Here is a 26,157-nt window from a genome sequence, read left to right as displayed (position 1 = left end):
TAGCTTGCTGCACCATTCATAACAGTTGTGTCGCATCTTGGCATGAACCCAAAGACATATTAGTTTTTTTTTTATATGTACTGCATCATGGTCTGTCTCTTAGTGTTATACAGTAGATCATATTTTCTCTCTACGATCCTGTATATACATATACATTTGTTTAAATAATAACAGTGTTTGGACTAAAACCCGCCTGGGCAGTGGTCTGCAATTTCTACGGTTCCGATTGGCTCGGCTAAGGAGGTTTGTCATGACGTAGTGGTCCATGACGAATGTGGCAACTCACGCTTTGACCAGAGGCTCAGCCTCTGCAGACAGGGAGCCCAGGAGAAAAAAGTACTGAAAAACACTGTTGTCCGCACGGAAAGTGACGAAGAATCAGATTTCAGATAAAACTTCGGGGCTGAGAAACCGTGGTCCATATGTAAAACTACTCACTGACGTTTCGTCCCCGTCTACGGGAGGTATTTTCAGAGATAAATCTGGAACTGCGATAGGACATAGGTACGCATGGCGCTGTACTGCAGAACTGCATTTGCTGATTTATCTCTGGAGATGTTTCCCGTTGACGGGAACGAAACGTCACTAAACAGTTTTATGCATCGATCATGCCGGAAGTTTCAACTGCAGAGAGGCACCGACCGTGAGAGCGTACACTGAAGTTCCAGATTCCTTCACAGAGCTCTCTGCTGTGTCCATGGGGATGGCAGTACCACCATACCGGCTGCGGTGCTATGGACATATTGCGATAAAAGTTTCAAGCAAAAACTGTTAAATACAATAGCTGACAAGTAGAAAAGAAACATCCAGAACGGGAGGAAGAAACGAAATGAAACTTCACAGGTAAAGAGAGTATGCGATGTTATTTCTGTGATTACAAATTCGAGTCAAATTTACAAATAACTTGGCAGTATGAAACCATCTGTCAGTATGGTATTGGAACGCCTCTGGGCTGGATGCACGTACTGAACGGTTGGGAAGGGTGTCACAAAGCAGTTGTAGCCTCTCCCGAGGCAAGCTTATCCACAACTCGTGTAACTACGTTTTTAAATCCTGGATACTAACACTGTGACGCAGTTGAATACGGAGTTGGTCCCACACATGTTCTATTGGGGACAGATCTGGATACCATGCTGACCACTGGAGTACCTCAGTATCATGCAGACATTTCATAGATACACGTTCCATGCTTATACGAGTCTTGTTCTGTTGAAAAATGGCACCAGGGTACTGTTACATGAGAGGTAACTCATGAGGAGCGGGATGTTCGTGATGTTACTACCAGCTGTGACCTAAAGTCATATCCAACGCGTCCTCACTCAATGAAGCCAGGACAAACACCGCTATGCAACTCAAAACCATGGAAGAATGGGACCCCCTCCCCAGGTCACCGTCATACTTTCCGATTATAGTCATCTGGGGTAGTTCAGAACAGTGATTCGTCGATGAACGCAATGCGGCGACGTTGATCAGCAGTCCATGCTTCCCAGGTACGACACCATTCCAAACGCAGTTATTTGTATTGTAGCGTCAACGGCAGCCTACGTATGGGACGGTAATTCCATAATCCGGCTGGTACTAGACTCTGATCAGTGGTGCGGGATGACAGACTATTTCATATTCTCGGATAGCAGACGCAGATGTGAGTGGGTTATGAAGCGCGTAATACACAATACAGCGCTCCAGGTGATCAGACATGATCGATTGGAAACCTGACGACGAGTATGCTTGCCCTCACATTCCCATGCAGTCCAACATTGGGTAGTGCCGCATCCTAATGCCCCATAAATATCGATATTGCACGATTCAATCAGCTGGCCTAATGGGGAGCCACAATAAGGACCATTTCAAACTCTGTGAGGTGCTGATACTGACGTCCCATAAGGATACACGGTATCTCCTTGCCCTTAAATGGTTCAAATGACTCTGAGCACTATGGGACTTACAACAGCGGTCATTAGTCCCCTAGAACTTAGAACGACTTAAACCTAACTAACCTAAGGACATCACACCTATCCATGTCCGAGGCAGTATTCGAACCTGCGACCGTAGTGGTCGCGCGGTTCCAGACTGAAGCGCCTAGAACCGCTCGGCCACTCTGGCCGGCTCATTGCTCTTCATACTGATAATTCAACAAAAATGGTTGAAATGGCTCTGAGCACTATGAGACTTAACAGCTGTGGTCATCAGTCTCCTAGAACTTAGAACTACTTAAACCTAGCTAACCTAAGGACATCACACACATCCATGCCCGAGGCAGGATTCGAACCTGCGACCGTAGCGGCCACGCGGTTCCATACTGAAGCGCCTAGAACCGCACGGCCACACCGGCCGGCATCATTCAACATCTGACGCCGTTCACGCCCCTTACATACCCAACCAGGACTGCGGCATCATTCAACATCTGACGCCGTTCACGCCCCTTACATACCCAACCAGGACTGTTACCGACAGTAACAGAAACAATGCTAATGCGCCTGTTGGCCGTACTGCCTGTCACAGAGGACTGCATCTCTAATCATTTAAATACTCGCCGAGCCGATTGTGTGTCGGTGTCCAAAGCAACATTGATCTCCAACGATGTCTCCTGGGCGGTTCACTGTTTTTGTCAGGCAGTGTACTTTAGTACAGCGGAGACAGAGTTTTCTGTATTTACCCTGAGTAATAGCACAGTTGTTTCACGTATGATGCAAGGTCTGTCGCAGGAACCTGTACCTCCGTAGGACGACCGTGATTGTTACATGACGCGCCAGCCGGTTGCTCGGTCTGTGCGGCAGTTGGCGTATGGTTTTTAGCAGAGAAGAAGAAGAAGAAGAAGAAGAAGAAGAAGAAGAACAAGAAACTTGGTGAATAACCAGCGGCCCTGGAATGAAGTCCGAGAAACTCGTCGCGCCATTTAGCACTTCAGCATATGCTCACAGATCTGTGCTCTAATTCAAACTGTGTCCCTAGAAAGTGATGGTAATGCATCTACTGACCAATTCAGATGCTGTTGCTCGACGTCAGTGTATGATGGAGAGGTTGTTCCTAACGTGACTTCATTACTGGTGAAGCACTGCTGTATTTATCTGAGGACACGAACCCGCAGAACAATCGATATTGGAGTACTGAATATTCTCATCAGTAACACCAAAAGTCTCTGTATGACGTGAAAACATAAGTGTGATGTTCAGTTAGTGCAACACGATTTGCTGGCTCAAATGGCGCAAATGGCTCTGAGCACTATGCGACGTAACTTCTGAGGTCATTAGTCGCCTAGAACTTAGAACTAATGAAACCTAACTAACCTAAGGACATCACACACATCCATGCCCGAGGCAGGATTCGAACCTGCGACCGTAGCGGCCACGCGGTTCCATACTGAAGCGCCTAGAACCGCACGGCCACACCGGCCGGCATCATTCAACATCTGACGCCGTTCACGCCCCTTACATACCCAACCAGGACTGCAGCATCATTCAACATCTGACGCCGTTCACGCCCCTTACATACCCAACCAGGACTGTTACCGACAGTAACAGAAACAATGCTAATGCGCCTGTTGGCCGTACTGCCTGTCACAGAGGACTGCATCTCTAATCATTTAAATACTCGCCGAGCCGATTGTGTGTCGGTGTCCAAAGCAACATTGATCTCCAACGATGTCTCCTGGGCGGTTCACTGTTTTTGTCAGGCAGTGTACTTTAGTACAGCGGAGACAGAGTTTTCTGTATTTACCCTGAGTAATAGCACAGTTGTTTCACGTATGATGCAAGGTCTGTCGCAGGAACCTGTACCTCCGTAGGACGACCGTGATTGTTACATGACGCGCCAGCCGGTTGCTCGGTCTGTGCGGCAGTTGGCGTATGGTTTTTAGCAGAGAAGAAGAAGAAGAAGAAGAAGAAGAAGAAGAAGAACAAGAAACTTGGTGAATAACCAGCGGCCCTGGAATGAAGTCCGAGAAACTCGTCGCGCCATTTAGCACTTCAGCATATGCTCACAGATCTGTGCTCTAATTCAAACTGTGTCCCTAGAAAGTGATGGTAATGCATCTACTGACCAATTCAGATGCTGTTGCTCGACGTCAGTGTATGATGGAGAGGTTGTTCCTAACGTGACTTCATTACTGGTGAAGCACTGCTGTATTTATCTGAGGACACGAACCCGCAGAACAATCGATATTGGAGTACTGAATATTCTCATCAGTAACACCAAAAGTCTCTGTATGACGTGAAAACATAAGTGTGATGTTCAGTTAGTGCAACACGATTTGCTGGCTCAAATGGCGCAAATGGCTCTGAGCACTATGCGACGTAACTTCTGAGGTCATTAGTCGCCTAGAACTTAGAACTAATGAAACCTAACTAACCTAAGGACATCACACACATCCATGCCCGAGGCAGGATTCGAACCTGCGACCGTAGCGGCCACGCGGTTCCATACTGAAGCGCCTAGAACCGCACGGCCACACCGGCCGGCATCATTCAACATCTGACGCCGTTCACGCCCCTTACATACCCAACCAGGACTGCAGCATCATTCAACATCTGACGCCGTTCACGCCCCTTACATACCCAACCAGGACTGTTACCGACAGTAACAGAAACAATGCTAATGCGCCTGTTGGCCGTACTGCCTGTCACAGAGGACTGCATCTCTAATCATTTAAATACTCGCCGAGCCGATTGTGTGTCGGTGTCCAAAGCAACATTGATCTCCAACGATGTCTCCTGGGCGGTTCACTGTTTTTGTCAGGCAGTGTACTTTAGTACAGCGGAGACAGAGTTTTCTGTATTTACCCTGAGTAATAGCACAGTTGTTTCACGTATGATGCAAGGTCTGTCGCAGGAACCTGTACCTCCGTAGGACGACCGTGATTGTTACATGACGCGCCAGCCGGTTGCTCGGTCTGTGCGGCAGTTGGCGTATGGTTTTTAGCAGAGAAGAAGAAGAAGAAGAAGAAGAAGAAGAAGAACAAGAAACTTGGTGAATAACCAGCGGCCCTGGAATGAAGTCCGAGAAACTCGTCGCGCCATTTAGCACTTCAGCATATGCTCACAGATCTGTGCTCTAATTCAAACTGTGTCCCTAGAAAGTGATGGTAATGCATCTACTGACCAATTCAGATGCTGTTGCTCGACGTCAGTGTATGATGGAGAGGTTGTTCCTAACGTGACTTCATTACTGGTGAAGCACTGCTGTATTTATCTGAGGACACGAACCCGCAGAACAATCGATATTGGAGTACTGAATATTCTCATCAGTAACACCAAAAGTCTCTGTATGACGTGAAAACATAAGTGTGATGTTCAGTTAGTGCAACACGATTTGCTGGACCGATATTTTTCCACTAAACCCTATCTTCTGATAGGTATATGCAGAGTGTGCTGCATCATTCTTACAGAGAGCTAATAAAAAGACCTGGGTACGGTATTCCCCTCAGATCAATACAAGAGAACACTCCGCCAGTGCTCCTATGACAGTAGCACTTGGTGTTTTTGATGACAGGTTAGGACTATCCTATCTTATCCTACTTTATTCTATCCTTACCCTATCATATTTTATCCTATCCCGTCCTGTCACCTTGCACAGACTGCAATAGCCAGCTGAAGCACTGACATTCTGCGAAAGTTAAGTAGAAAAGTTGATGCGCAGCTTGATTTCTGTTAACTGTCGGTTGTACGACATGCCTCTGTTCTTAGGTGGTGCTGAGAGCGTGTGGTAGTTCGTCTAGATCTCGTACTAACAACAGGAGGTTTACCCTTCCAACATCGGACAAAGTGGTTAACAGATTTTTGGTCGCGTGATTATTAACTAAACAAGCATAAAGAACAAAGGCCATTAGCGCTTGTTGTTTCTACGAGGAGCTATATATGCTGGCGGTGTTTAACTACTACACGCGCACCACTCGTGCTCAAGTCGCAGCCTCCACACACACTGCTTGTTGTTGCTGCTTCTGAGCGGCGACCGATCAGAACGAATCAATCACTTTCAATTTACTCGCTCTCGTAGCGTGCTAACAAAACGCATTCCGGATCAGGACACTACATAATAACTGAACCTCCAGCGACTAAAATATCCTACAGAACACCTTCAGAATATAAATACACACTCTGCAAGCCAACGGATGGTGCAAGAAGGAGGGTGTAACGTACGAGCGTTACTCACTTTCTAACCTGTTCCATCGGCGTATGGAGCGAGGCAACATGGCTGTTTATATGCCTCTGTGAGCGCCCTACTCTCTCTTTTTACCGCTCCTCTAAATTTACCGAGAAGATTTTACGTGCAGATTTTCTTTTGTGGCCGAAGTTGTTCCCACAGCCCTAATGTTACATTAATCTTAATCAGGGAAAATGTACTTCTAATTATATAATCTCTGTTCAGTGTGCTTTCGTATCTCAGTATTCATTAATTGTGTATATAAGTTGGAAATACGAAACAGTGTATCATTTGCCTAGATTGGTGTGTACCACGTCTTTCAACCAACCTGGCAAGTGCCAACATGTATGTGTACAACCAACGATATCACAGGTGAAAAACGCGAACAGACTTCAGTATGGCGTTCGGAATCGGTGTGGGTCAGATTCCCTTCTCGTCTCTTGCGCAAGCTAAACAGCTTAGCCGGTTAAGGACTGGCAGCCATATACACTGAAGGGCCAAAACATTGTGCCCATGGCCGCGCGGTTAGAGGCGCCATGTCACGGATGCGCAGCCCTTCCTGCCGAAGGTTCGAGTCCTCCCTCGGGCATGGGTGTGTGTGTTGTTCTTAGCACAAATTAGTTTAAGCAGTGTGTAAGTCCAGGGACCGATGATCTCAGCAGTTTGGTCTCTTAAAAATTCACACACATTTGAACATTTTGACCATCGCGAGCCGCGAGATAGAAAGCTGCCTGGTGGCGTTGCGGGGCATTTGACGCGGTAAGGAAAGTATATAACGGTAACAGAGACGAATAGGGAATCATTCTCGTGATTATACGGGCCGCAAATGGGGAAATTTCCTGACATACACGATTTTGACAAAGGGCAAATCGTTGTGGCACGGCGCAAGGTTGGTTCAAATGGCTCTGAGCACCATGGGACTCAACTTCTTAGGTCATTAGTCCCCTAGAACTTAGAACTAGTTAAACCTAACTAACCTAAGGACATCACAAACATCCATGCCCGAGGCAGGATTCGAACCTGCGACCGTAGCAGTCTTGCGGTTCCAGACTGCAGCGCCTTTAACCGCACGGCCACTTCGGCCGGCTCACGGCGCAAGGGAACGAGCATCTCGATAACGGCGAAGCTGGTCGGATGTTCATGTGCTACTGTCGTCAGCATCCAAGGAAAGTTGTTGAACGAAGGCGAAACCACAAACGAGACGGCCACAAAGTGTTGGACGGCCACGCCTCGTCACAGAACGTGGAGGTCAGAGGCTTCCCCGTTCTCTGATGCAGGATAGGCGGCGATATGTGGCAGATCTGACAACAGAGTACAACGCCGTGCAGGCACATGTGTTTTGGATCACACCGTTCAGCGCACATTGTTGAACATGGGGCCCCACAGCAGACGGCACCTATGTGCCCCATGCTGACCCAACGACATCGTCAGTTACGATAGTTGTGGGCATGGTACCATCGAGATTGGACGTGAATCGGTGGAAACGTGTCGCCTGGTTGGATGAAACACGTTTCTTGTTACACCTGCTCGATGGTGGTGTCCGGATACGCCGTCATCCAGGCGAACGACTGCTCGAAATATGCACCGCTCTACGAACGCAGGCGGGTGAGGCACTATTATGCTATGAGGCACATTTCACTTGGGCTTCTATGGGACATGTGGCAGTAAGTAAAGGTACCATGACAGCTATGAACTACGTGAACATTACTGCGGTATTCCAGCATCCCTGCGCGCCTGATGCCTTCTCCGACGCTGATAGCGTCTTACAGCAAAATAAAAATTGCTGTCACAAGGCCACACTCGTGCTAGAGCGATTGGAGCAGCATGATAGTGAAACGACGTTGATATCCTAGTCATCAAGTTGGCCCGGTCTGAATCCGAGGTAACACATTTGGGACGTTATCGGGGGTCATGTTCGCGCCCAAAGCCACCGGCTCGTAATTTACGGGAATTTTGTGACCGGTGCGTAGATGCCACGTACGTCTGGAAACTCACCGAGGACTGTAGGATTCCCCGCCACGCAGAATGATATCGTGCTACAAAGGTGGACCAACACGCTATTTGGGGGATGGTCTTAATATTGTGGGTCGTAAATGTATGTTTTGATATCTACAGGAAACGAAAAAGCCACTGAGAAGTAAAAAAAAAATTCTGGGTACTTTCTTATCCAGGGTAACAAAATTTAGGGTAAATATTAAATAAGGTGGTTGAGGACCGAGCACTTTAAGATAAGGACAGGTGGTTATGAATGTTTAAGTTTTTATTGGCACGAACAACTAAAGCCTTGTAACAGCAACTGGAGCTCGTATATGCTATTCCAAGTGATGACTGTTTCAGTGTATGGTTTACACCGACGCGTAATAATTTTCCACACCCTCTCAGATTTTCCTGTTGTCTGCCGTACTATGAGACACGTAGCTAACTCTCCAATAGTCAGTTCCCTTGAAGTTTCTAATGGGCTTCCGTGCACCAACGACTTCCTGTAAACGCGAAGGAGAAAAATCCACCGTCAAGACATCACAGACGATTGTGAGTTATCGTTTAACGTATCACCACAAACGTAGATGTAGGAACAGAACAAGTTTTCAGGCTCCAAAGACCTCGTACAGCCTGAAATACTCACTTTCGACCAATCGTTCCTTATCTCCAAGTACTCGGTTTAAGATCCGCTACTAAGTGTATAATTTTGTACACGAAAGTGTGACACACCTTGCACGTAACACAACAGTTTCACGACATGATAACTTGTAGATAACGTAATAACTTGAAGATACACTCAGGTTTGAATTTGACGAATAACGAAAACTGTGCGAGAACAATACTCTGGTTGTTACCCTAATGCGCGGTCAGCCACAATACTGCAGTCCGAAGCGAGTTCTGGTGCGTCTTCCCTACTCTGAAAAAACAAAAAATAATAATAATTCACACGTGAGATCAAAACTTCCAGAAAAAAGCAGTGGCGATTAGAGCAGCCTACCACCATGTTACAGATGTATAGACTGGACACGAAGAAACATCGCGCCGGGAGGCATTACTTGCTCAGCTGACCATTGTTCGTGAACTGCTGAGGACGGCTTCCCCGTCTCGTAGGCTGCACTGGCGTGGAACTCATTCAGTGGCTGTGCAGACCATGGAAAAAAAAATAGGAAACAAAAGACAGAAGATGATTTTCAGTACGCTGCAATTAATTGTATGTCTAACAAGTTGGCATTTCGGACTGGTCGTCTTCGATTTTCTTCATACTTACAGAAATTTAGGGTCAGTGCTTGGACATCGGCTTTATAAAGTAGTACGGTGCAATTTTCACAAAAAAACTTGAAAAATTGCCTTTCAATGTTATAAGATGGTTAGGTAAAAACCATTTCCTCATATTCAACAGAGTCGCTGGCTGCTGAGTGAGTAGCGTCTTTCATTGACTCTAGTTAGATTCTCGTTTGTAACGTTTCTTTACTTTCATTTAAATTATGTATTTATTATTAAATGGGCTGTTAATTAACAAATATTAAATCATAACATTTTTAAATACTAATTGCATGAAAGTAAATTAAAATTTGATGTATGTACGCGAAATGTAAAAATATATACGTAACCTTTCGAAATAAAAACGTGTTTTATTATCGGATGATGTTGCATGGTTTTAGCACCAAATTTTAATTTATTGTGAAGACTCGTATTATTCATGAAATTATTAACTAAAAATAAAAGATTTTTATCAATATTTATCAATTAACATTTCGATTTGATAATAAATAAAACTACATCTGAACAGGCCTCGAAAGCCAAACGGTACCGTCCGACCGCCGTATTATCCTAAGCCGACTGGCGTCACTGGCTGTGGATGTGGAGGGGCATGTGCCCAGCACACCTCTGGTCTGGCCGTTGTCAGTTTACGAGACCAGATTTCATAATAAATATAGAATTAAAATGAATGTAGAGCAGTTGCTATGATCGCGAATTAAACAAGGGACATTCACAAACATACGACTGACACCCCATGTACTCAGCTACCAGCAAACGTTTTGTATTTAATAGCATATGGATAAATTCAAGTCTCCGAAGGCGAATTTTGCGTTTTTGCGTAGTACTGCTTTAGATAATTGAAAATTGATTTTCAGGTCCCTTCACGTATGAAGGAAATCGAAGAGTGCCAGGCCGTTAGGTCCCCTTGTAAGATCATCTGGAGGCCGCATAAATATCTTGAGCAACTTACATCCATTCGGTATAAACTAACGCCCCTGGGTCACCACCCGCTCAAACTGATATTGTTTTTATGTTAACGTTCCATTGACAGTGCGGTGACTGAAACAATGTATTACATCCGCCGAACAGGGGCCGTACAAGAAATGTGCAGTATCGCTGCTGGAGGAACTCCGCAGCATTTTTCACATGAGATTCACAGAAATCGTTGTGCGAGGTGACGCTGTTGTAAAATTTATTTAGCGAAAGAGGAGTTCAGACCCCCCATTTTTTTTCTCAATTTTAATTTTCCTTAATTTCCCACAGTCACTTCAGGAAAATTCTGACACAGTTCCTTCAAAAATATCACATTACATTTCCTGTTCCATCCTTCTACTGCTCTGTACCTAATGATGTCAATGTCGATGGAACTTCAGCTCATCCTTCCTATCACCTTGCATCCCATCCTGACCCCTTATAAGTTACTACCTCCTCGCTATACTACTTGAGAAGACCCTCATTGCGCTTTACAATCCTTCAAACTGATTTGCACGTACTGATGTGCTTTCGCTTTCAATGTAAAGGCGTTTTTTCACGTTCGGTGCAGCACAAACAACTCCATCATTCTGTAGGGCAATAAAATTCAGACTATAAAAGGAACACAAAACATTGTTTTATAGAAAAAAGTACCTACGCAAACTTTTAAAACAGGGTTTAAAGGTATTATTGCTGAAGTGGTGCCTTTTACTGAAGAGACGCTGTCAAAGTCGTTCACACAACTTATCCACGGGTTTGCCAACAACCTTTGGGTGAATTTGTGGCGCCTTCTTGCCGTATTCCTCGGTTTAATTCTTATATAGTTGGATGCTGAGTTGAATAGTATGAGATGGTGAACTGGCTAGGACAGCGGATTCGAATTCTGGATGATAGGCGTACATTTCCTCTTTCGGCCATCTAAATTTATATTTTCCGTTGTTTCCCTAAAGCCCTTTAGGCAAATGCCGGAATGGTACCTTGGAAAAAGGAGATTCCGATTTCTTCCATTTTTGTGTTACTTCAGAGCTTGTGATCCATCTCTAATGAGCTTCTCGTCAACGGATGTGATGTACAAGTCTTCCTTCCTTCGTTCATATTTGCCTTGTTGTTGACTTAGACCGTCCGTGAGCTTACGAAATTTAACTACAGAAGTTACCAGTCAACATGCACATGAATATTGTTTATTAGCCAAAATGGTTTAAGCACTTTGGTTTTTCAATAGCCCTATGAAGCAAGAAACAATATACAAAAAACACACTTGTCAACCTTACACTAACAAATTAAATAACTGCCAAACTACAGTTTATAAATTAAAAGTGAGACCATATTACTTCTTAGTCAGTGTCTGTGTCAGAACGCAGTAGGAGTGACCATCTCCTCAGACCTCCGACTAGAGGATTCTGTGGGGCTAGCCAGTGTAAGTACAATTAATCGTGTGTGTTTTTAAAATTAAGTTGATGTAAAACAATGCATAATAGTGTTTTACAATATTAAAGAGCTGTCGTGACTTATTAAAAAAGTTTTAAAATGTTATCAAATACTGTAGCAAATAAACATTATTAAATAGATTCACCACAAGTAAGTTTTATAACAGTTGTTAACTCTGATGTATTACTTTACGCTAACTTAATTTTAATTACGCACTAAAATCAGGTTGTATTAGCTTACGCATATAGGTTTAGCTATGTAAGAGCATCTACTGCCTAGCTGTACTCAGTTCTCTAATAGGAGGCCTGAGGAGATGCCCACTACTGCAGCGTTCTGACGCGGTCATCTACCAAGACGTAGCATGGAATCGATTTTTGTTTATTTAGTATTTATGTGTTTATTTACTTTGTTAATGTAAAGTTGTCGTGTTTGGTTTTGTATATTGCTTCCTGTTTCATAGGGCTACTGAAAATGACTGAAGAATCGAAACCGGTTTAGCCAATAAACCGTATTTGCGTCAGCATTGCCTAATAAAATTTTGTAGTCATCTTTCTTGCTCTCTTTCCCCAAGAAAAAAAAAATAGAGCTGAATCAGAAAGATGACGGCTGAATCACCGCCGCCAAACACAAAGATTAGAGGACTAGTGACGAGAAGAAGTGCAGGTTTCTGCACAGTCATTTTGGAACCACATATACGCTTCAAATCAAGGCCGTACAAATTTCGATATCATGCCAGATTGATTATTAATCCAATACCACAGTGACTACCATGGTCTCTTATTTTTAAAAATGTACGGATCCTACACTAAAAATTAGTCTGCGTTGATCCAGAATGCTCTACAGGGGTTAGGCAAATATGTTCAGTGAGTTAACGACTATTTTATTTGATTTCGGCATTCATATACTGAAATGGACGTCATCGCTAAACGACGATCAATAAATTCATACGCGATGTATGCGTAAGGCCATATCTTTCAAAATGACCGGGAATAATTGCATGATATAACTTTCTTTTGTAAATTCAAGCATATTTTGTGTTTCTTGTTTGGTGTTTGTTACTGTTTTATGGATTTTATTCCACGGCCTTGCCGTGCTCCTTTCCCAGTTTCCGTCATGTACGAAAAATTACTGGTATTGAATATTACTTAATGAAAGAGGAGCATGTAGTAACACAAATAAGTTAAACATTCTTTTCTTTGCATTTCATTGAAACAAATCAGAAACTCAATAACCTCGCTAATAAATAAATCTTAGTAAATTCCTAACGGTCTGAGAAACATTGCAGAACGTTAGGAAGTGTTTCCTCTTTAATATTATTATCACGTTCTGCCAAGCACTGACAGAAAATTCGTTACCTTCCTCCCAGGGTAAAGTATTTAAAAATTTAATACTGTAAAGGAGTCCGCACATTACTGGTGATGGATTCTCAGATCCATTTAATACACCAAAATCAAGAATGTTTATTGCAGAAACGGTCCTCTACACTGTCGTAAAAACACATCTGTCCGTGTAAATCAAGCAACAGTTGTGGTCGCATTGCAAAGGACATTGTTCTATGCCTATATAAAACGCGTAAAACTAAGAGACGCGTACGTCACTGGGAAGTCCTGCGTTGTAAAAGGACTGTAAAAGAGTTCTGGCGACTTCCATCAAAACGTAAAAAAAGAAAGACAAAGTAATCTCCCATTGCACTGGTTGTGCAATGATAACTATTTTGGTTGCAAAGATATGAGTGTTTTAAGCCGTCGTCGTCACTTCTTGGTGGTCGCCAGGACATCTTCTGTCTCTTTTGCATTGGTATATTTTTCAGGGGAAAAATTAGAGATTGCTCTGTAATGTTTTCAAGCTTTTTCGATATTCTCAAATATTCTAGAATACAATTTGAAACGTCACATATTGCATTGATCCGCACTCTGGCAAAATTATATATCTTAACCGATGAGTTGTACGACTTAGTAAAGACAGTGGAACACCTCACCGAAAAAGTGTATCTGCTTAGATGGAGGAACTACGTAAACAAAACAACGAACGGTTGTGTGAGCGCACTATTTTTGCAAAAAATAAAGGCGACCTAGTTCAACAAACAAATCAGCGATTACTCAAGACGAAAGCCTGAGTTTCTCAACAGGATTCCTACATTCTCTCAATGTACGCCTTCGCAAAAAAGCATGAAGAAACTCACAAGATGAAATATTAACAGAAAAAGAAAAAGGCAAATCAATATTAAAACTACGAATTCAACTCATTTCACCGAGGTTACCCATCGGCTTTAAAAGGCCCCCATTTCCGGTAAAATTAGCGTACAGTATGACCATCAGCAAAGCACAAGCGCAAATATTCGAATGTTGCCCAGTGAATTTAAAAAAAATCGTGTTCACCCGAAAGCAAAACACCAAATTTAGCTTATGAGAATATACTTTAAATAAGTTAGATGCTAAACAAATGAGATGATTAACTGCAATTGTTTTCCTATACAGAAAACAAATGGAAAAAGAGACCATGCCAATCGGATCCTTTTCAGTTAGTCTTTGAAAAAAACTGTCTGCGTGACGCTGGCTTGCTTGAACTCTATTTTGATCGAGTTTTTATTGTAGTATATGTGCTCGTCGCAGTAGTTATTTCCAATTTACATGGAACTCATAGCAATACACAGATGTTTCCTTTCCTCTTATTTCAGAATTCGAACTCGAACGAGCGTTCTTTTTGCGAATGAAGTGCGTCCTGGCCAAGAGGAATGCCGGCCTCACGACGGGGGGCTACAAGGTGAGCGAAGTGTATTTTTTATTTAGTTTGTTGATTTATTTAACAAAGCATGATTAGGGTTATCTTACATCTAACCAGGCATTCTACACGCTGTATTACAATCGTTTGAACAAGCATGTTACAAGTGACATCTAGCATAGAATGTTACGAGGCTGATTGAGGGACTCGTTTCACCTTCTTGTTAAAAGCAACGCGGCACTGAATTTTGCGCAGACTGCAGGGTAGCTTGCTCCAGAGACAGCAACAAGAGAGTAGTTTGCCAATGTTTTTCTTTTGTGGATGATGATGATGATGTTTGGTTTGTGGGGCGCTCAACTGCGCGGTCATCAGCGCCCCTACAAAGTCCCAATGTTTACACAGTCCAAATTTGTACACAGTCCAATCTAGCTACAGCAAGAATGATGATTAAGCTAATGAAATGATGAGGACAACACAAACACCCTCTCCCCGGGCAGAGAAAATCCCCAACCGGGCAGGGAATCGAACCTGAGACACCAGGATACAGAGGCAGCAACGCTAGCCACTAGACCACGAGCTATAGCTACTAGACCACGAGCTGCGGACTTTTGTTTTGTGGATGGGCACTGCTAAAATAAATGAGTCGTTGTGTTTCGATTATGATGAGATGACAGACACTTAGTATCTGATTCGAAGTAGTGCGGTGCAAGCGTAATGAGGAGCCGATGAAGTAGACGTAGGGTATTATAGTCAAGTAAACTGTCTGACCGCAACCAACATTACAGATCTACGAAAACCGGAAAAATGGACTGACGCTGCAGATGTAACAGACACAAGTATTTGAGGTGATTCCTCACTACTCGTGCCTTGCTGGATTACGTGGCAATAATGAAGGTACGGTATAACGACTGATGACAAACTTCAGGTTTCCCGTCCTGTGGAAATATGTTCCAAGACCTCTGGAGGGCACACAGGTGAGCAGAAGTCTTCCTGCACGTGGTGACTGCATTTTCTGCCCATTTAAGGTTCGTATCCAAAGTTAAACCCAAGTGCTTCACTCTTTTCTGATACAGTATCGCAAATAGCTGCCACGCTTTGTCTTTACCAGCTGACTGCAGTGTTACAAACGCGGATATTGGGTCTGAAAGGGTCGGGCGGACTTTGCATAACGCTATGCCACATACAACGCAGAAGACGAGGTATCCGGATCTTCGCTTCAGCAGTACTATTGTCGAAGGTTCGGTACTGCATTACAAGAGGACCGTGGTAAGTGTGACAAGACAAACGGAGGAGGAGAGAAGACAGGGGGTCCCCCAAGGCCCGGTGCCCCGGCGGCCGTGGGCAGGTGAGACGTATCGTAACCGTGGCACGGCAGCGGCGTGTTTGTACTATTTCATTGAGCGCGGCAGGAATGCGGCTCAATGTATGCGCGCTCAGATCCGCGCGGCCACAATGGCGGCTGCTGAGCGCGCCGCGGCATTCGCCGGCACGGCCCAGGTGCGCGCAGGGCTCCACACGCCCCCGCACTGCTTTCCCACCAACCGACATTTAAACTGCCCCGCCTCCCCACCCACCGCCACGGCTGCACTCGTACACACTTACTTCCACGTCACTACTTTTCCGATCGCGCCTACGTAGCTCACTGCGTAACTGAATTTCCCACGGAACGCAAGGTTCTGGGTTCGAGTTCCGGCCCGGCACACAAATGTAATACGTCAGGACATTTCAGCAGTCATATCTGCATTACTAAGCGGCTTATCTGCCGCATGGTCCCAGTTGCAGGGTGCCAATGTAACGGCTTCCAGGACTAACAAAGATTTCATTTTCAATATTTCATACATTAAAACTCTGTCGTAACCTGCTCCTTAAGAGCTATAATCTTATGTTAACGATTTAACACAATAAGTCAAGCATTACAGTTACAAACTGTGAATCTGCGTTGATTCAGCATAGCTCATGGCGCGCAAATTATACAGATTATATCCTTCTAACACGCTTAGCGACTTTCAACAAACTTGACACATAATTTCAAATCTTCACGAAACTTTTTCTCGGTGACACCCCACACAAAATGATGAAAGGATGAAAGTTTGTTGCTTACTACATTTTCGCTGTTCATACAGTAAAGCTACAGAATGAGTTATGACGTTTTAATTTCTTATTTCGCACAGACAGAATATAACACTGAATGTACCTGCAAAATTATATCACTGTACGACACATAATTCGGGATATATGACGTTTTGTACATGAGATTTCGATTCTTTAAAGAATCGGTGTGGGGTTTACTGGTAACTAGTAGTTTATGATTTATAACATAAAGGGATGTGTTTTAAGATAGGAATTAAAGTAAACGTTTACGAATGAGGAACGCTTTTGTTTCGCTCATCAGTTCTAAAGCTGGTTTAATGCAGTTCTCCACTTCATTTCACTGACCTCCTATCCTCTCCGTTTTAGTACAACTGCTGCATTTTACATCATCAACGATCTGTCCTGTAGACTGTTGTCTAGACGTGTCCCTACTACTCTTTCCTTCCACCATACATGTAGTTACGGTTTTCAGTAAAGATTCATTTCGTAATATGCACTTAACATTTCTGTCTTTTCGATACCTTATGTCGCTTGTCACGCATTTTTCCTTTGTTGACTCGCTGCAGGACGTTTTTATTCCTTACTTGATCAATCCATCCGATCTTTAACAGTTTTCTGTAACATCACATTTCAAAGGCTTCGTTTCACTCCTTTGCTGCCACTGTCCATGTTTCACACCCCTACAGAGCTCTGCTGCAAGCATAGTCCTCCGTGATATTCTTGTCTCAAGGTATGTTTGGATGTTAGCAGCCGTATCTTCTTGTCGAAAGCCTTTTGCCTTCTGCCATCTTTGCTGCTATGTCTACGTTCCTTCTCTTTTCTATTTCCTAGATACCAAATTGATATGTACGAGCGACCCGCCCTGGCTTCGCACGGGCAGCATCTTCTGTACAGTCGGAAGACTTGTGTCGCTTTGCAGCAATAAATTACGTATACAAACCTTTGTTGTGAATCAGTCAATCTATTAGTGAAAACTGTATCAAAATCCGTATAGTATATAGTATTTCCTGAGATTACCTTTCACGTGCAACAGAATACGGCGACGGGGTTTATATATATATAACTATTGCCACCAAGAATAACTCCAAAACTATGATAGGAGCTGAAAAGTTTCGGGACAAAAGTTGCATGGGACAACGGGGGCCATAATATGACGTTGGTTCTTTGTTGCTAGGTGGGGTCGCTTCAGAGATATGAAGGTCAACTTTTTTAAATGGGATGCTATAGTTTGGAACTTATTTTCTGATAGTGGCTATCGAGACGAATCCAACGATGTGTAACAGTAAGGTCTTTGAAGGTCAAGGAAAGTCAAAAAGGTGGCGTGAACGTCCATTTACAAAAGGTGTTCGAAGTGATGACCATTAGTATCAATGCAGTGCTGCAATATTCTTATCATGGATTGAGTGGTATTCCTTATCACTTCGGCGCTTATCGAATCACATGCTCTGACAATTCTCTCTCGCATATCTCCAGGTGCAGTTGGAACGTCTTTATAAACAGTGCCTTTTGGGAATCCCCACAAGAAAAAGTCCAAGGGCGTCGAGTCTGGCGAGCGAGCCGGCCACGACGCATCTCCTCCGCGTCCAACCCAACGATTTTGGAATTGTATCTGCAACTCATTTCTAGCCATCAGCGAAAAATGTGCCTGACACCCATCGTGTTGATACCACATTCTGTTCCTTGTTCCTACAGGCATTTCTTCTAATAACAGACCTAATGTTTTTTGCAGGAATGTAGTGTACTTCCTACCATTAAGATTTCCTTCGATGAAATAGGGGCCTATATATTAAAAATATCTCTGACGCGACCCCACCTAGCAATAAAAAACCAACGTCATATCATGGCCGCCGTTGTCCCATGCAACATTTGTCCCACAAACTTTTCAGCTACTGTTATACTTTCGGAGTTATTCTAGGTGGCAATAGTTAGTGACTCACCCTGTGTACATATGTAACACTTCAGCCACACAAGGTGAATTATCTGAAACTAGCATCACTCTTAATTCGTGAATAGTCGAAGATACCGAAACGATGATTACGATAATGATATTTGGCAAAGGGGCACGTAATTTGTTACATGGGTAATACTTTAAACTGCTGTATCGATCGAGATATTGAAGGAAGTATGGTTTTTTAATTGAACAATATACATACTTTTTCAAGGCGTTTACGTCATTTTAAGGCTTCACAAGTTCAGTGATATAACTCTCGTAAACGTTGGCGGTGAAGCTTCTTGCAAAAGTATTCGAGAAATGTGCTAATACTGAAAGCAAAGCTGCCAGACTCGGGTGTTGTTATGTGAACTCCTTCAAGTGGAGTTCCCGTGCCAGGTTTCGTCGTAATGTGCAGCAACAAGAAAGACCTGCGCTAGTAAGATAAAAGTTATTTCCGCTTGGTGCTATTTATACAACACAGGCCCAGGGTCAACTGGGATTGCTGTAAATAGAACTGTATGCTAAATTCTAGCGTATCAGAAAGCACTTAGGAAAACTATTTCCCCAACGAGATGGGGCGGGTTGGCGACGGCCCTGTTGCCACCCTTCAGCCATTGATCTTTAAAAATAGTTCAGAGTAAAATAAAACAGTTATTGAGGCTAAAATACAGGTGTTGTTGTTTATGAAAATTATGATGGTGATCTAATGTATTCTAAGTCTCAAATAAGGCGATGTGGTACGCCGTCATGATAATTCTGCTTGGGGACTGGGTTGTGGGAGGCCTTGGAGAGAATGTTAGGAAAAAGATGAGCGATGTCTTTGTGGAAATAGTTGGGTTGCAGGTGTTAAGACAGGAGTAGAATGTCAGTTACACGTGGAAAGAGTGGGTTGGTGCGTTAATTTGGGGTGAGATGGTTAGGGTAGGTTATACTTGGAAGGAGGGGTAGATCTCGGGTATGAGTTGACAGTCTGGGACGGGAAGGCAAGTGAAATTCCGTTGGGTGAGTATATGAAGTGCATGAAGAGGGAAAGTGGGTGGCATCTTGATAGAGGCGAGGCAACTAACCAGGGTTAAGGATGTTGGAGACTATAGGGTGTTCATGGGAGATGTAGGAGAGGCCTAGGAGTTATAAGTGTTGGAGGTGATGGGGAAATTGTATTAACTGCTAAAGGAAATCGGTGGCGTAGCGTAGATGGATACGGAAGGCAAGGTCGAGTGCATTGCACTCTAGGATTTTGAGGAAGTCATCAAACTTTGGAAGAACAGTAGTCTATGCGATATAGATTAGCATGAGACGGATGAGGTCTTGTTGATATGGAAAATGGATGGGCCTTTTAGCAGTTTTAATAGTTCCAATCTATTGTAGGCTTTCTTTTGGACTGTTAGTTCGTGGAGACTCGAGGTTAGTTTCTGATCGAGTGTAAGTCCAAGATAGTGAGAGGTTGTCATAAAACCTTCGCTACAGTTGCAGACAGTCAACATCGGTTTGGCCAAGTTGAACAGGGCTCTGCTCGTAAAGCTGTTTTATCAAAAAACGGCAGTAGTACTGCTGCTCTTCGTGAGAATCGATGCATTAAAGGGATATGACAGGTCCTCTTTCCGCACTGGCGTTGAGGATTATGGTTCGGAAGTTCATCGGCCGATCGTTCCAAACTGCGTGCCCACCAAGATCACCAGATTTGAACCCGTGTGATTTCTGGCTGTGAGGTTACCTGAAAGACAGTATTTATCAACGGGACCGTAACAGACGTTGAAGGCTGAGGAGGAGCATAGCGAGGGAGGTAGCCAACATCCCACCTGAGATGTTTCGGGGTTTCGGGTAGCAGTATATCCCTCTCTAGTGCGGTTCCAGGCTGTTATGGATGCAGACGGTCGCCGCATTGACCAACGTTAGTAACGTGGAACATAAATATGGTACGCTATTAACAAATGTTACCCTCTTATATGGAAATTAAAATGTTTTTCTTTTAATAGTTTATCCGTTATTTCTATTCCTCGTATCCTTACAAATGTTTCCACGAAGTTTCATTGTCCTACGATCACTGGTTTTCATGGGGGCCCTCTCAAGCAAGGAAGTTTAATTATAACCGCCGTGTATTACAGTGTTTTATTTTACTGCGACTGGATGTTTGTGGACTGCGAGATAAAGCTTTCGGACAAGGAAAGCTCGGATAGTTTTTCCTAAGATTATTTTTTTTTTTTTTTGCATTGTACAACTATATTAAGAGAAAAATATAGAAATGAAAGAAAACAAGAAGAATGAAGTTGAAATGAAAAAAAAAATGTGGTTGTTACTGGCATTGCCTTTATTATGATTACTATTCCTCATATGAACATTAGCACCAACAGTAGTGTTTATTATATGTAGCCATTTGTTGTGTGTGGCAGGTGATCCACTGCTCGGGCTACCTAAAAGTGAAGCAGTTCACTCTGGAGTCTTCTCCGTACGACAGCTGCTACCAGAACGTGGGGCTCGTCGCGGTGGGCCACTCGCTGCCCCCCAGCGCCATCACCGAGATCAAGCTGCACTGCAACATGTTCATGTTCCGCGCCAGCCTCGACCTCAAGCTCATCTTCCTCGACGCCAGGTTCGTGCCGCCCTGCTCCTGCGCTTCCTCCCCTGCTTACTTCTGACGACTGATTGTTTAAGATATATCTATACCTACATCACTGGCCTCCGTGAAGGCGGCATGCAACAGACGTAAAATTGGCACGATACGTATTACATTGTTGTTGTGCAAATGATAAACTTTCCAGCACAACCGCACTGTCTACATCTAGTGTATAAGGGGAGAATACATAGTCGGTTTCTCATTCATAAATCGCATTTAAAGTTTTTTTTTTTTTTTTTGTTGAGGAGATCTCGTGAACGTGTCGGAATTCGACAGTGAAGGATCGTGGCCTATGGAAAATGCGGCTTATCGTTCCACAATGTTGCTGCACGCGCTGTCCAGGTTCCCAAGATTGTCATGAGAATACGGAATCGATGGGTTCAAGAGGTTCATACTCGAAACTATGCAGAATCTCATTAGTTCCACACGACTAGCGCACGAAAGGAAAGACGTATTGTACATTCAGCCTTCCAGTCGTACAGTCACGTCGCGTACTTTGAGTCAAGAAATAGCCCGGTTCTCCTGAAGCGGTAGAATACACTGCAGTGATGCGATCGACGACAACACTATACAGTGGGGTAGCAACTGTGGACAGCAAGCGCTACATTTATGATGTGTTAAGGCCGGTGGCTGTACCCTGCCTCGTAAAGTTATCTTTTAACAAAATGTTCAAATGTGTGTGAAATCTTACGGGACTTAACTGCTAAGGTCATCAGTTCCTTAGCTTACACACTAGTTAACCTAAATTATCCTAAGGACAAACACACACACCCATGCCCGAGGGAGGACTCGAACCTCCGCCGGGACTAGCCTCACTGCCTATGACTGCAGCGCCTAAGACCGCTGGGCTAATCCCGCGCGGCTATCTTTTAACAAGGTAATGCAAGTTCATGCGTTGCCCTTGCTGTCCTGACGTTCCTGGATACAGAGCCTGCTCCGCCGTTGCCCTGGTAGCCGCGTTTCCAGATCACTCACCCACTGAAAACGTGTGGTCATGGATAACCAAGAGACAGGCACGCTCCCACTCACCAGCCACTACGACTGATGAAGTTTAGTACAAAGCTGAAGCAGCATTGAATGATGTATCCACGTCTGTCAGCCAAGTTCAGTTCGTCACGATTTCCACCAATTTTAGAGACACTGCGCCAAAGCTGACAGCTCTATGAACAAAATTTCGCTACCCATACGCTCCCATATCACTTACAAAACTAATCATGTTTTGTGTAGTATTATATCCGTACAATAAGTTTTAATGGCCAGCAGTGGATCTGTGTACCCGTGGTGGAGCGAATTTCGCATCAACCTCAGCGGTTTTCCATCTTATTCCATTCGAGTATGGAACGAGGGGAAAATGGTTGTGTGTATGCCTCTGTAGGCATTCTAACACCGTTTATCGACTTTCATTCTCCCTGCGCGAGCAAGTCGATGGTGGCTCCAGATGCGTTTCCCCTTTTATGTTCTGTGGATTTTTCCCTGGAATAATAATGTTTTGTTTTTACATGTGATACTTATAAAAATAAACGTATTCGAACACATGCTTGTCTGTCCCCTCTATTCTACCACACACACACACACACACACACACACACACACACACACACACAGAGAGAGAGAGAGAGAGAGAGAGAGAGAGAGAGAGAGAGAGAGAGAGAGAGCAGTGTTATGACTAAAATCGGTCACAGTACCCGTAAAATAATTCTTCAGTTCGTAGCACTTACTCACAACTATTAAAACAAATTCAAGTCTTCTACGCGCCATCCCTACCACAGATTTTAATTGTTTCATATCGCTTGTTAGTACTGCCACTAAATATTTAAACGATACGACGTGCTCCTGATATTCACCTCTGACGTTGTATTCGGATGCTATCAAATTCTTTCTCTGTGTTTATTTCAGTTCAAAGACAATTCGCATTCCTTTTATCAGATGTAAATACTTTCTTCATTTACTCTGAATTACCGGGTGAGGTGATGCGGCGATAAGACATTGGATTCGGGAGGACTACAATTCAAGCTCCGTCTGCCCATCTAGATATACCGGTAGATTTCCTTGAAATGCTGAAGAAAAACGCCGAGGTGATTATTTTGAAGAGTAGACGGCAGATGTCCTTCATGAATATGAGATTTTGCTCCGCCTCTAATCTCTTAGTCGTCGACGGGATATTATACCCTAATCTTACATCTTCTTTTGCATTCTGAATTTCTCGGTGAGCATGACTGACCTAGGAATCGAATTTGTGTTGCCCAGAATTAAGTTCATCAACTTACCGATGTTTTTTTACAGGTGAGTTGGCAACATTATTTACGGAATTGATTGTTTCCTGAACGTGACAGACAGCCAAAACTTGGAAATAATACAGCACATGAAAATCGATGTTATGACTCGATTTAACACTGATCCTATAGTGCTTCGCCGTGAGACAATAATGCCCCATTAAAGCTAGTTCTGAGTGACCAGAAAAGTTCCAATGTAACTCGTTTCTGAAAACAACAAATGGTGAGAAACCGAAAATGCAACCTCATGAAAGCTAATGGAATTCCTACTGAAAACGACTGCGAAGTCTATTTTTGCCTTGGAATGTATTCACGTTTCTCTGGCGAAGCTATATATAGCGGTTGAAGTTGCGGTTTTGCTCAGCAATGTTTCAACCCAGCGTCGAAAGGAATTTTGTTCTTTCCTTAATAAACGTAACATAGCAAAGTGATTTTCTATTGTTTCCATTGTTTATCTCAACGGATATTGTGAATATAACATAATAAAAGGAAAGTGCAGTTACAATGATAAGTGATTATCTATACCTTACCTCGTTGTATTTTCCGTGGCTGTTAGCAGTAAAATCCAGTCGACGGTTAAGCGCAAATTTCTAAATATGGCAATGGTTAGAATTTGTCCTAATTCTCCATTTTATTCTCAAGGCACTGAATACAGGCTGGCCAAAATAAAACTGGCCCGAATAATGTTTACAAGCCTGACATGAAATAAATTACACTGACTAATGAACAGGAGAACCACTTTTCTTCAGAATACACTGGTAATGGCCTCCCTTGACGTCGATGCAATGCTGTGCTTGTTTTGTCAATCTATCAGAAACCGTAGCAGCTGTGATTGGGAAATAGCAGTAACAGAATTTTCAGTACTCCGCTGCATCTCATCCAATGTGAAACAATAAAGAATGATTTCACAGCTCCTGATTTTCCAATCTTCGAAAAAAAAAAAAAATACAGGGCGAGAGATCATGCGATGTTGGAGTCTTGGATGCCAGGATAGTTTGCTGCCCCTGTTGTCTGTCCTTTCGTCATCCAACGCCTTTTGAGCTCGTGGCAAGGTTGTAAGTGCGGTGTGTTTTGTTGCTCCATCTTGCTAATTCTTGCTCACCTGTTTGCTGTTAACATTACGTTGCCGCCACTTCTAGGGAACTCTTTTGGAGTCATTTTCATTTTGGCCATCCTGCATTATGCGTCCTATCTCTCATGTTCGTGAATGTAGTTAATTGTTTTCAAGACGAAAGAAACATGTTCAATCCTTTTTTCATTTTAAACTCACGAAGAGAAAAATATAATAAATTCGTCCATTTAGGTTAGTAATGAGTTACGACGCCTTTTTCAGCTAAATAATTATTAAATCTGCAATAATCCACGATTAGATTTTCAAGAAAAGTGTAGACATTAAATCACGACCGATTTCTGGCGAAGTCCGGTACAGTCATCAACACTGTACAACGCAATTTCTCGCATTGCGATATACAAAATGCTTATTTAGAGCACTTTCACAGTTTAGCGCTTAATGTGCGAATGATTAGTTGATACACTACTCATATCCCATACATACACATGATTCACGTATGTTCGTTAATCGGTTTCTTTTCTGAGGATGCAGTAAAGGAAACAAAGGAGAAATTTGGAAAGAAAAATAAATTTCAGGGAGAAGAAACAAAACATTTAAGATTTCCCGGACGACATTGTAATTCTGCCAGAAACTGCAAAGTACTTGGAGGATCATTTGAACGGAATGAATATTTTCTTGAAAAGAGGTTATAAAATTTACATCAATAAAAATGAAACAAGGGTAATGAAATGAAGTCTAATTATACCAGGAAGTGCTCATGGAATCAGATGAAATAAGACGCTAAAAAGTAGTAGACGAGTTTTGCTATTTGGGCAGCAAAATAAGTGAAGAAGGCAGAATTATTGTGGATATAAAATGCAGACTTGGAACATCAAGAAAACCTTTTCCGAAAATTAGATGAGTAAATCGGATAACTAATGAAGAGGTGCTAAACCGAATCGGAGAGAAAAGAAGTTTATGGCACAGCTTTTTGAAAGAAATGATTCGGTTGATATGGCACATCCTAAGACATCAAAGAATAGTAAGCACGTTTCAACTATACCGTTGAAAACGTACATTCTGCGTCTACATCTACATGGATACTCTGCAAATCACATTTAAGTGCCTGGCAGAAGGTTCATCGAAACACCTTCACAATTCTCTATTATTCCAATCTCGTATAGCGCGCGGGAAGAATGAACACCTATATCTTTCCGTACGAGCTCTGATTTCCCTTATTTTATCTTTGTGATCGTTCCTCCCTGTGTAAGTCGGTGTCAACAAAATATTTTCGCATTCGGAGGAGAAAGTTGGTGATTGGAATTTCGTGAGAAGATTCCGTCGCAACGAAAAACGTCTTTCTTTTAATGATGTCCATCCCAAAGCCTGTATCATTTCTATGACACTCTCTCCCATATTTCGCGGTAATACATTCGGTAATTAACCTGTCTTAATTATCAACCATCTTTTTAAATAATAGTAATGTTTACAAAGATAATACTAAAAAAAATTGCAGTTAATCTTCAGCAAAGCTGTTTGTGAGTAATAAAGGGATGCATTGTGCATAAATAAACATAGTTCCTCCTACAATAAAATAGAAAATAGTGCAGTCAGTAGCATTGCCGAATCTCTGTGAAGTGATATAGTTCAACACAGAACACACAGAGGAAACTTTAGACGCATATGGGTAGCCGTG

At 43.1% G+C, this 26,157-nt stretch overlaps 1 protein-coding gene across 1 annotated transcript in view; it reads left to right on the top strand.

Moving 5' to 3' along the window:
• Positions 1-26,157, top strand: part of LOC124556089 (single-minded homolog 1-like) — a 137,760-nt gene that overhangs the window by 87,644 nt on the left and 23,959 nt on the right. Inside the window, exons 5-6 of the mRNA XM_047130115.1 lie at positions 14,456-14,541; positions 20,914-21,113. Of these exons, the coding sequence (XP_046986071.1) occupies positions 14,456-14,541; positions 20,914-21,113 (286 nt within the window). The remainder of the gene's footprint in view (positions 1-14,455; positions 14,542-20,913; positions 21,114-26,157) is intronic.

Source organism: Schistocerca americana, chromosome X, assembly GCF_021461395.2.
Source record: "Schistocerca americana isolate TAMUIC-IGC-003095 chromosome X, iqSchAmer2.1, whole genome shotgun sequence".
NCBI lineage: Eukaryota > Metazoa > Arthropoda > Insecta > Orthoptera > Acrididae > Schistocerca > Schistocerca americana.
The sequence above is the reverse complement of the archived record's forward strand: the minus strand, read 5'-3'. Positions and strand labels throughout refer to the sequence as shown.